General features: G+C 43.4%; 1 protein-coding gene across 1 annotated transcript in view; it reads right to left on the reverse strand.

The window, feature by feature from the left end:
• Positions 1–6,181: 6,181 nt before the first annotated feature.
• Positions 6,182–12,500, reverse strand: part of LOC143298925 (uncharacterized) — a 9,968-nt gene continuing 3,649 nt past the window's right edge. Inside the window, exons 2-6 of the mRNA XM_076611957.1 lie at positions 11,947–12,162; positions 10,167–10,286; positions 8,781–8,999; positions 7,365–7,472; positions 6,182–6,643 (exon numbers count right to left, since the gene is read on the reverse strand). Of these exons, the coding sequence (XP_076468072.1) occupies positions 6,453–6,643; positions 7,365–7,472; positions 8,781–8,999; positions 10,167–10,286; positions 11,947–12,162 (854 nt within the window). The 3' untranslated portion in view covers positions 6,182–6,452. The remainder of the gene's footprint in view (positions 6,644–7,364; positions 7,473–8,780; positions 9,000–10,166; positions 10,287–11,946; positions 12,163–12,500) is intronic.

Genomic DNA, 12,500 nt, shown 5'->3' on the forward strand with positions numbered 1-12,500 from the left:
AAAGAAAAAGACCGTTCTGTGCTTTGAACCGTTCGAAAAGAAAAAGACGGTCTTTTGCTGTGCTTTGAATCGTTCGAAAAGAAAAAGACTGTCTTCTGCTGTGCTTTGAACCGTTCGAAAAGAAAAAGACGGTCTTTTGCTGTGCTTTGAACCGTTCGAAAAGAAAAAGACGGTCTTTTGCTGTGCTTTGAATCGTTCGAAAAGAAAAAGACGGTCTTTTGCTGTGCTTTGAACCGCTCGAAAAGAAAAAGACGGTCTTTTGCTGTGCATTGAACCGTTCGAAAAGACGGTCTTTTGCTGTGCTTTGAACCGTTCGGAAAGAAAAAGACGGTCTTTTGCTGTGCTTTGAACCGTTCGAAAAGACGGTCTTTTGCTGTGCTTTGAACCGTTCGAAAAGAAAAAGACGGTTTTTTTTACTGTGCTTTGAACCCGGGAGAGGGGAGGGGAGGGGATATATTTCGCAGGCTGGGAGGCATACAGCCAGTTAAAAAAAAAGAAAAAGAAAAAAAGCAAAACTAACAGAACGCTCGCCAAAATGATACTGTATCATGGACGTCCATCTCGAATGATGAAGAACGTCAGTCTCTCCGGAGATGAGAACGCGGCCATTTTGATAAGCAAGTACTTTAACTCGCTGGCGTATCTCAGCATCCTACAACCCAAATTCTGTACCACCGCTTTGTTCCCGAACAGTAAGACTTTTTGATAAGTCTTGGCTTTCTTCTTCTTCTTCTTCTTGTTTTTCTGTCATCACAAGCCAAAAATATCACACACAGAGCTCAGTATAGCACAGACAGATGGAAACCTGATACTACTTACACTTGTATGTCTGGCTAGGAGACACTGTTCAGTTCTCTACTTCAGAGCTTCAGAGTGTATCTCTTCTACTAACGCTCTTATCACACCCTGACCCCACGTCCCATCCCACCCCCCAAGGCAGGAAGCTTTGGTTTTTGTTTGTTTGTTTGTTTGCTTGTTTGTTATTGGTTTTTGTAGTTGTTGTTGTTTTGTTTTTGTTTGTTTATTGTTGTTGTTGTTTTTTTGTTTTTTGTTGTTGTTTTTTTGTTGCGTTTTTTGTTGTTGTTGTTGTTTTGATTGTTTGTTGGTTTTTCACTTCTCAAAAGTCGCCACTCCGTGCTCTTGTCAGCTGCGGCGTCTGATCCATTGGCCTTTGACTCCCATGAGCCAGCATGGACTGACTTTCTTTTGATCTCCGGGGTTGTGCTTGAGTGGGAGGTGGGAGAAGGGGGATGGTTATGGGTCACACACAGCGGGTCATACCATCCTCCTTTGAAGTCAATGTACGTGGGGAGGTGGTGGTATATCTCCCATACCCTCCCATCCACCACCCCCTACCAACCACTTGCCCCCTCCCGCTCCGCTCTCTCTCTCTCTCTCTCTCTCTCTTTCCCTCTCTCTCTCTCTCTCATTCCCCATTCCCTGTGTAGAATGGTTCAGAACCGTAGCTGAGACTGGAAAAAAAAATGCACATATTAACTCTTTGACTGCTGCAGACAAGTTTGCTCGTCAGTGAAGGGCTGTCACGTCATTGAGATATAATCATCAGAGCTTACAGCTCAGGACGTCAGTCACCGCTATGTGTGTAGACTTTTCGGCCTCTTGGGATTGCAATACTTTTTGAAGAAAAGGGGGGGGAAAGCAGATGCCCATCCATCGCATAAACCCAACGCGCTGATCAGGCCGTGCCGTCATACCATGGTCCTTTGAAGTGAACGTGGAATCCTTCTGATCAGCTCCTATAGAGGTCGGGGTCTTTGCGTTCTACGCTAGATTGAATCAAATTGAATCCTTTGAAGCGAAGGAGGAGGGAGAGATGCCGACATGCTCCCTTTCCATCCCCCACCTCCCCTCCTTCCTCCCCAATTGCATTTGACTTCCCCCCCCCCCCCCTAAATTCTTTCTTTTAGTACCATTTCGTTTTCAGTGAGTCAGGTTGTAAGCAGGATTGATATATGGACCTAAAGAGCTATGGGACTACTGAAGAAATTAAAAGAGGTCAGTACTGTGTCTTTGTATAAAGTAGTCTTTGTCTAGACCATGTCTGTTTGCTTAAGAAAGGCAGCTTTAATGAAAAATGTGCGCGCGCCTAAGCTTCGTTGATCACATTTGGAAATCTGGACAATTCTTTGCTATTTGGGGTTGTGATGATCATAGGGTATTTCTTAGGTTAACGAAGAAGGGGTGATAAATCTTAGGTTAACGAAGAAGGGGTGATAAATCACATACGAAATTTGTGTTGTTGTTTTGTTCACGAAGTCAATGAGGATCAGTTAAAGAAGCATAATGCCCTTTGGGTCGTTTTTATCTGCAGGGAAAAAGCATGGATGCTGACTGAATTTTGAATTTTCTTAAATGGATCATGGCTTACCTGTAGGGAGTGTGTTCCCAATAAACTTTTTATTTCCTAACCGGAGTGGGGGGTGGGATGGTATGAAGGAACTTGGTACATATAATCTTACAGGTTCGGAACTACCAGGCTTTGACAAGGGAACACTGATATGGTGTGGCCATGGCGACACTCAATCAGCTAAAAAAAATATATATATATATATATATTATCATTATAAAAAAAAGCCGCATACAATAATTTTAGCCTTGCACGGGTAATTTAGTCAAGCAGCAATCAACATAATTAGATTTATAGATAAATGATGAATAAATACATGAAGGTGTAACAGACAGACAGACAGACAGACACATACATACATACATACATACATACATACATACATACATAGACAGAGAGACAGAGATAGATAGATAGATAGATAGACAGACAAGACGGACAGACAAACTGGCAAAACGAATCACACATTGGGGACGTATACCCACGTTGAAAGCTTGAAAATAAAGTCCGGACATGCAGATCAGAAAGAAGACAATAGTGACGGTGATTTCGCTGTCTCATCTTCGTTCTCCGGAATGTTGAGTTATCAAGGTATGAAGAATATAGGAATGAAATAAATGAATAAACGTAACAAAGTTGAAAGGAGCTTTTGTTTAACAGACAAAAGTGAAAGGCGCGTTTCTGATGTCGGGGTCGATAGGGTGGGTTCGGTGAGAGGGGGAGGGGAGAGCAGTACAGGAAAAGTGGAAAGGGAGCAAACCTGTGATGAAAAAAAAAAGAAGATAAGAACGACGAAGACAAATAACAACACATCTTTTTTTTCTGTCAGAAAGAATGCGTTATACTCAGTTAACAAAATGGTGTGTCTGTGGAAAGAGAGAGAGAGAGAGAAAAAAAAGATTTTGTCGGTCATCAACAATCGTCTACAAGAAAGTCAAGCCACGTAAACATTTTACCCAGTCAGTTCAAATGCTGCACGTGCAATGGTGGTTGGTTGTTTCCCACCGTCCCCGATTTTCAATTTTCATTCTAGCTCACACACACTCACGCGCGCGCGCGCGCGCACACACACACACACACACACACACACGCACGCACACACACACACACACACACACACACACACACACACACACACACACACGCAAATAGAATAAAAACAATGTTCTTTAAAGAGTTTCGTCATGTCTATTATGATGTCACATTTAATCTGAAGTTGCCGGAGGCCCCACAGAAGCTCAAATTGTGAATGCTATTTCTAAGCGACCTTGAACCCTAGTCGAAGTCATTTGAAAAGAGTGATTTTGGAGGAAGGTTCAGCACATTTCTAGATAACACACACACACACACACACACACACACACACACACACGCACACACACATACACACACACACACACACACACACACACACACACACACACACACACACACACACACACACACACACACACACACGTTCAAAAATCACATTTATGAACACACGTTTAATTTCATAGAAAAAAGAAAACAACAACAGCCGCGGATAGACACGCACTCTCACATACAAACACGCACACACTGTCTCCATAGAAACATTTTTTTGATACATAAAGATTTGAAATGAAGGAACACACAACAAGCAAACCAACTAAAAAATAAATTTAAAAAAATTTAAATAAAAATTTTACAAAACGCAAACAAGCATACCAGCTAAAATAAAGGCAACAAACAAACAAAATAACGTTAATTAACCGTCATTTGAAAAAAAATTGAAATACTGTTAAGAACTAGCCTATCCATGCTGGTATTTCAGTATATATTTAAAACAAAATCAAGATTATCTATTGCCAACACATGCCATGAGCGCGTTTCAGCGTAAAAGACACGTAAAATTGCGTGTTTCGCGAAATCTTAATTTGTTTTAAGGCAACAACAATCACAGGCTAATTTCACTAGTTTCACAGCAATTTGCAAACAAAACCAATCATTTAAGTCTGTGTTTGATCGCTCATGTTAGTGTTGTTGTTGTGGTTTTTCCTACAAAAAAAAATTTTAAAAGGAGGGGGGTTGGGGGGGAGGAGGAGTAATAAATTTTACACGTTTTCTGAACGTGACCACATTTTACAAAACTTTGCAAATGCCCTTCTGTTTCCACTCAAACAACAAGAATTGGAAGCAAAACAAGCAAACGTACGAACATAAGAAATGTGAAGTGCGTTCTATCCTGTCCATGGGGATTTCATTAGACCATCTACAAAGCGATGCAAAATATAGATTTGTGTTGTTATTTCTTTCTGTTTATTGGTTATGATGATTAAAACATTGATGTAAACCGGTTATACCATTCTTGTATTTCTAGTGTGGCTTCGTCGGCGCTGTCGTCGACATGGATATCATTTTTTTTCTTTCATTTCCACAGTACTTCCTCTTTTTTATCTTCTGTAAAACTGAAACCAGAGTTTGAAAATGTGGTTTTGATACCACCCAACGTGTTAATCTCACTCACTCACTCATTCCCTCGACCGCTGGGGTCGTTGGGGGGACATGAGCAATATGTCATAGCTCGCCACGCCGTTCTGTTGGCAACTGTCGTGAGGAGATCTGGCATCGTCATTTTGGTCCATTCCTTGACGTTGTCGGACCAGCTCTTTCTCTGCCGTCCCCGTCTGCGCCCTCCCTCTACAGTCCCTTGCAGGCTTGTTTTGGAGAGGGTGTTATGTCGTATGACGTGACCAAACCATGCCATCTTCCGTCGTTTGACTGTCGCCAGCAGTGGTTCTTAGGGCCCAACAAGGTTGCTGCTGACGTGTTAATAAGATCAATCAAACAGACGAGAACTGAAATGAGCCAAACGTCTTCCCCTTTTCCGTTCTCAAGAAGGTATTTCGTTAACTAAAAGCATTCCAGACCAAAGAAGAGCTCAAAGATGAATTTCGGAAACCCACCCAGTCAGCCTATCATTTTGAATCCCCAAAGGCACCCGAGGTGGCTAGAATCCACTTTTTTTTTTCACCTCTATCATCGGCACTGCTTCACTGGCATTGCCCCAAACCGTAAACCCGGGTGCCCAGTGTCAATAGTCCACAGGGAGCTTTCAGGTGTAGGTCGCCATGAGGCCACACACAAGGGGAGACTCTGTAACACTGCTGGTGGTAATCAGAATGCCTGTCCTCATTCAGCATATACAGGACACCAACACCAACTACACCCCCACCCTCCACTGACGACAATAATCGTTTGGTCAAAGGGCCAGACTGGGTGAGAGCCTATCCTGGAAATGAGACCGCCACCACGTTCCTCCAAAGAGCCAGTCACCAGGAACCCGGCTACAACCAGCAACGTGTCAACCATAGTTCACTCCGCCAACCAAAAAGAATCCTTCAGACAAAAACTCAATCAGCCTAACAGTTCGAACGGTCTTGACCGCCACACCTTGTCGGCCGTTCAGCATCTTCATCACCAAGATCAAGAAACAACATGAATGCCATGTTCAATACAACAGCAGCAGCAACAACAACAACGGTAATATTCACACTTCATTTAACGAAATGCAACGCCACTGGCGATTTCATTTACAACTACATCATGATCCCAGCCACTCCCGAACCTTTCCCTTCATTTTGGACAAAATCTCACACGTTGGTGAATAAAACAACAGCAGCAGCAACAACAACAGGTAATGAAATAGAATGAATAAACATTTCTTTTGTGCAGACATGGTGAAATTGAAACTAAAATTAGTATTTTGAAAAATCCGAAAGCCCACATTCAGACATAATTCATCTTGAATGGGTTAAAATGAAAGTCTTTTTTGTTGTTGCTGTTGTTCTCTGTGTGTGTGTGTGTGTGTGTGTGTGTGTGTGTGTGTGTGTGTGTGTGTGTGTGTGTGTGTGTGTGTGTGTGTGTGTGTGTGTGTGTGTGTGTGTGTGTGTGTGTGTGTGTGTGTGTGAATTTGGTTAAACTTAAATAATGTTGCAAAGATGAGCAACGTAGTCTGATATATCCTGAGGTTTAATACCAGGAAAATACTATCATCATTTACGTTGTGTTTCATATATAGTTTGTATTCTGTTTCTGATAGTTATAATATTGATTCCTTCATTTACTGGCATGCACGCTGACAAGCGTCGAACGTTTCGAAGTTGTTATCGTTGCCAAGGCAGCCGCCATAGTCAAAGGGACGGCACTCCATGTCGGCGGTGTCGAAGTAATATCGCGGGATCATCGCCTTGCAAGGGCCAACCACCACTGGCAGAGAACAGCGGGTCGGCAACCCCTCTACTTCGTCAGCATCTGGTGGAGAAAGGGGGGTGGACACAACAGACAGATTAGAAACGATGAGAGAAATGAGTTAGGGTTGTTGTTTGTTTGTTTGTTGCTGTTTGTTTTTTTTGTTTTTTGTTGTTGTTTTTTCGGGGTGGGGGGGGGGGGGTGTCTTTTTTTCTCAATGAGCATCATTTTTCATGTTTTATACATACTTCATCACATTAAAAGTTTTTACAAGCACCCTGAGAATGTTTAACACACATTGAACACATCAGTGTTTCACATATTTAACTTACCTCACCACTGGTGAGAGAAACGAGTTGTTTCCACATCACACACACGCACGCGCGTACACACATCCACACACACACACACACACACACGCACGCACCCACACACACACACACACACACACACACACTATATATATATATAAATTATATATATATATATATATATAGTGTGTGTGTCTGTGTGTGTGTGTGTGTGTGTGTGTGTGTGTGTGTGTGAGCACGCGTGTGTGTGTGCGTATGTTTGTGTGCACTGACGTGTGTGTGTGTGTGTGTGTGCGTGTGAGTGCGTGTAAGTGCGTATGTGTGATTCAGACAGACATACAGACAGGGAAACAGGCAGCTGGCAGAAGGGCATAAAGGTATACGCACATACAGAAAGAAACAGACGGAGACACACAGACAGACATGCATCATGTACAGACAGAGAGAACAGACAGGCACACAGACGCACGTACTGGAAGCCGTGTCTGACAGCCTATGAGCCGAAGCTTGTTGCCGAGAATCGAACCCAGGTTCCTCCGTTTGCTGTGACAATGGGAGCAGACAGGGAGGTGCCGGGGCCACTGCGGTTTCAAAATTTATTTTCAAGAATTAATTTCCTTTCACCCATTTTGGGTTTGAAGAACATTACAAAAACTGAACAAAAGAACACTTAACAAAAACAGCAACTAATAGATAAACTGTGTTCAACTGAACAATACTCACCAGTCAAATGCAATTTATAACTAACGCATGCTGTATTTATGATGCGAAGTAATGCAACCCAATCCCCCCATCCCCACCCCTAAACTCATTTTTCAAAATGTTCACACATGTTCGAAGTATCTCAAAATATCTCTATATAAAAAAAACAACCAGAAATGTTACGAAGAAATTAACGATATATTTTTTTAAACAACAATAATAATAATGGTATTTATACAGCGCTGAATCTTGTGCAGAGACAAATCAACGCGCTTTCGCACCAGTCATTCACGCGCATGCATAACTCTAAAACTGGAGAAACTGAAGACAAGGAAGAGGCAGGGAAGGGAGGCTATTTTGGGAAGAGGTGGGTTTTAAGGCCAGACTTGAAAGAGCTCAGTGTGGAGACTTGACGAAGCGAAGGAGGAAATTCATTCCAACTGCAAGATCCAGAGACCGAGAAAGAACGTCGGCCAACAGTCGAGTGTTTGAATCTGGGTATGCGTGTACTATATATTTGTATACTCCTTGGATGTAGAACTATGAAACTGGACAGTTTATCAAAATTCTAATGTTATAATCTTTCTTACAGACGGATGCCATCTTTAAAAATTTTGAGATTGAAAGCCCAACGTTTTCTCCTATTTCTGTCTATTTATAGACATCAGTTTATAAACATGATAAAATGATGGCTTAGCACACGCTTACAGCCGTCAGTAGCACTGGATAAATCGACGTGAGAATGAATGAATTCGTAGACATGGAGGAAAATGGGGAAGAAGTATAGTGACAAAACGTATGTGCGCATGTAGCGTTGATCCATGCACACGCTACACGTATCAGCTCGCACGCGCACCGCCCCTTCATTTATTCATATATTTACCCCTTCATGCAAAACACAAAGAATATAATATACCGCCCTCCCTCCCTCCCCCATACCCCCGACCCTAGCCCCGCCACCCCCACCCCCAACCCCACAAACACGGGATCATAGGGTGGATTTTGATGAAATTGAAGACGTGACGGTATAACACAACTCGACACGACACGACACGACACGACATAACACAATATGTAAAACACACACACACACACACACACACACACACACACACACACACACAAGGATAGCACCAAGCACTAAGACTGGTCCCTCAGTCATCATCAACAAGCAAAACGGTCCTTACGCTGACAGGAAGGCAGCGTCGGGGGGTCCCAGATAGCTCTGTGGTGGAAAGGATCCGGCACAGCTAGACACGTGGCCTGGCTGGGACCAATCAGAATGTAGCCTGCGTCACAGGCATACGTCACGGTGGCTCCCATGGTGTAGTCTGTTCCGATGACTGCCCCGTTCTCTGGGGCAACAGGTTCGGAGCAATGGATGTGCTCGAAACTTGCCCGCCTGTCTGCATTGGTGTTGCACGGAAAACGAAAAAACGTGCGTCAGTGTTTTATTCTTTTATTTATTTTTTATTGTTTTTTTTTTTTTGTTTTTTTTGGTTACTTTGAATTTAATACAATTGTGGACGGTGAAGGAAGTCAAGTGCCAGGTTAGGGTAACGCGCCTTACCTCGGCTTAAACACATCACAGTTTAAAAAAAAAAAAAAGAAAGAAAAAAGATCGTCAAAACAAATTCAAGCCAAAAATACCTAAAGAAATTAAACAGATGAATAATTAAGACAGCACACGGTTAAACTCGATTTTGAAAAAAAAAGAAAGAAAGAACAACAATGATATCTGTGTTCCATGACCTGCATACAATTGAGGTGGGAGAGGGGGGGGGGGAAACCCTGGCAAAATGCAATACTGACTGATATGCCGTTTACTGGATACTTACCCTTCTTCTTCTTTTTCTTCTTCTAAGACAAATCTTCACTGTGTTGGATTTGTTAGAGGTGATTAAGTGATTTTTTTTTGTTTTTAATTAAATAGAGAGAGGGGCAGACACATAGACAGAACGACACATAGACAAACAGAAAGACAGACAAGTTCAGACACAGAGAAACGGGTGGTAGAGAAGCAGACAGACAAAAAGAGAGAGGGGGTGGGGTGAGAGAGAAAGGGAGAGAGAGGGAGAGAGAGGGGGGTGAGAGAGAGAGAGAGAGAGGGAGAGAGAGAGAGACGGGGGCTGAAGGGGGAATACTCGACACTTTCACCTCCCTTCGTACTGCCAGGTTCCCTCCCTTCATTCTCACCAGGCCAAAGTTTCTGTTGGTGTGTTTCAGGTGATCGATATTTACACACACACACACACACACACACACACACACACACAACATATACGCACGCTCGCACGCACGCAGGTACACACACACGCACGCACACACACACATACACGCACGCACATATGCACACACATACACACACTCTCGCTCTCTCTCTCTCTCTCTCTCTCTCTCTCTCTCTCTCTCTGTCTCTCTCGCTCACTCTCTCTCGTTACACGAAAACAGCGACTGACATTTTTAAACCACTACAGTGGCTCACTCTACAGTAGTAGTTGTTTTTAAGTAGCTGTAGTAGCTTTTTTTTTTTTTTTTTTTTTTTTTAAGAATCATTTGACATTAGTTTTTACCTGTATGGTCCTCGCGGAGGTGTTGAATGTCATCACTGTATGGTGAACCATTGTCGTCGAAAGTCTTTTCTTCGAAAGTTTCAGAACTGCTGAGTTGCAAGTTCTCGATGCCTGAAGCTCCTGAATCAGAATCGTATCATTGTTTACGTCATGTAAACGTTGACGGATACACAAACGCGCGCGGGGCATCATCCGATACACGCGCGCGCGCAAACACACACACACACACACACACACACACACACACACACAAACACACAGTCTCTCTCTCTCTCTCTCTCTCTCTCTCTCTCTCTCTCTCTCTCTCTCTCTCACCAACTCTCACTCATGTCCCTCTTCCTCTCCACTTTCACACTGTCCTTCTCCCCATTATTTCCATACCTCTTTATCGGACAACAAACACAGGGTTTGTCTCCTGTCTGACTGCCTGCCTGCCTGTATTATGGCTTCCTTCCCTCCCTCTTTCCCTCAAACTTTCCCCAAACTCTGTCTCTGTCTGTCTGTTTGTCTGTCTCTGTCTCTGCCTCTCTCTTTCTTTCTCCCTCTCCCTCCATTCTGCTTCTCTCTCTCTCTCTCTCTCTCTCTCTCTCTCTCTCTTTCTCTCTCTCTTCCTCCATTCTTCTTCTTCTCTCTTTCTCTCTCTTTCTCTCTCTCCCTCAATCCATCTTCTCTCTCTCTCTTTCTCTCTCTCCCTCCATTCTTCTTCTTCTTCTCTCTCTCTTTCTCTCTCTCTTCCTCCATCCCTCTCTTTCTCTCTCCCTCCTCAATCTCTCTCTCTCTCTCTTTCTCTCTCTCCCTCCATCTCTTTCTCTCTCACACACTCACTCACCCCATCCCCCGTCTATGCCTCTCTTTCCCTGTTCCTCTCTCTCTTTCCCAAAAACATTGTATTGTGTTGTGCTGTATTGTATTGTATCGTATTGTATGGTATTTGTTTAGTCCTATCTGATTACTTCTGTGTTAAACTCGGGCTTTTTGGGGTGTGGGGGGTGGGGGGTGGGGGTGGGGTTGTGGTGGCAGGGGGAGGGGGGGGGCTTTTTTTTCATCGGGAACAGTGCGTCGCCGCAGTACACCACCACCCAGAATTTCTCCTTTTTCTGGCTGCAATTGTATTGGTTTTACAACCAAAGTGTTTTGTTCTTTTTTTGTACAAAATGTTACCAGGGACAACCCTTCTGCCTTTTACTGACGTGTGTTGTTGTACGCACGAACGCTAGACGCATGCTGAACACGAGACCTCGGTTTATCGTCACAACAAAATGACTAGCTTCCAGACCACCACTCAAGGTCTAATGGAGGGGGAGAAAAAAAAATAACTGGCAAGAGTGGAGCTCGATTCTCTACCCCCCAGATTCTGTCGTTTCCTAAGTGGACGAGTCACCACAATTTATTTTGTACTTGTATTACTCATTTTGCCACAACAGATTTCTCAGTGTGAAATTGGGGCTGCTCTTCCCAGGGAGAGCACGTCGCTACGCTGACAACGCCGCCCCCTTTTTCTTCTGCCTGCAATTTTATTTGTTTTTCCTATCGAAGTGGACTTTTCTTCAGAATTTTGCCAGGGACAACCCTTTTGTTGCCGTGGGTTCTTTTACGTGCGCTAAACGCGTGCTGAACACGAGACCTCGATTTATCGTCTCATCCGAATGACTAGTGTCCAGACCACAACTTAGGGTCTAGCGGAGGGGGAGAAAATTCTGGCGACTGCCGGTGTGATTCAAACAAGTGTGCTCATCTGGGCCATCACTCCTCCACATGAAAAGAAAGAAACATAACTCACGCAAGCAATGGTATTCGTCCTGGGGTACCCAGATACCCGGAGCCCCTGGGTAAGACACGGGTAGACAGGTGAGGTGGCTAGGACCGCTCAGCGTGTACCCGGCCTCGCACCCTACCTCCACCACCGCTTCGTAGCTGTAGTTGTCGCCCTTGATGTAGCCGTTTTCCGGCGGAAGTGGTCGGTTGCACAGATCCCGGAAGTTGTCCTCTGGAGAAACTGATGTAACAGCAAAAACAACAACAATAACAAAGACAGAACTGCATGGGCTGTTTGTTTGTTTTTGTAATTATCTATCTATCTGTCTGTCTATCTATCTAGTTGTTTGCTTGTTGTTGTTGTTGTTTTTTTTGTAATTTTCTATCTATCTATCTGCCTGTCTATCTGTCTGTCTATCTATCTTTCTGTCTGACTGTCTGTATATCTATCTATCTATCTAGCTAGCTAGCTAGCTATCTAGCTATCTATCTATCTATCTGTCTAGTTGTTTGCTTGCTTTGTTTAGTTTTCTTTGTAAGTATCTATCTATATATTTGTTTGCTTGCTTTTGTTTAGTT

Source organism: Babylonia areolata, chromosome 24 (genome assembly GCF_041734735.1).
Source record: "Babylonia areolata isolate BAREFJ2019XMU chromosome 24, ASM4173473v1, whole genome shotgun sequence".
Lineage (NCBI taxonomy): Eukaryota > Metazoa > Mollusca > Gastropoda > Neogastropoda > Buccinidae > Babylonia > Babylonia areolata.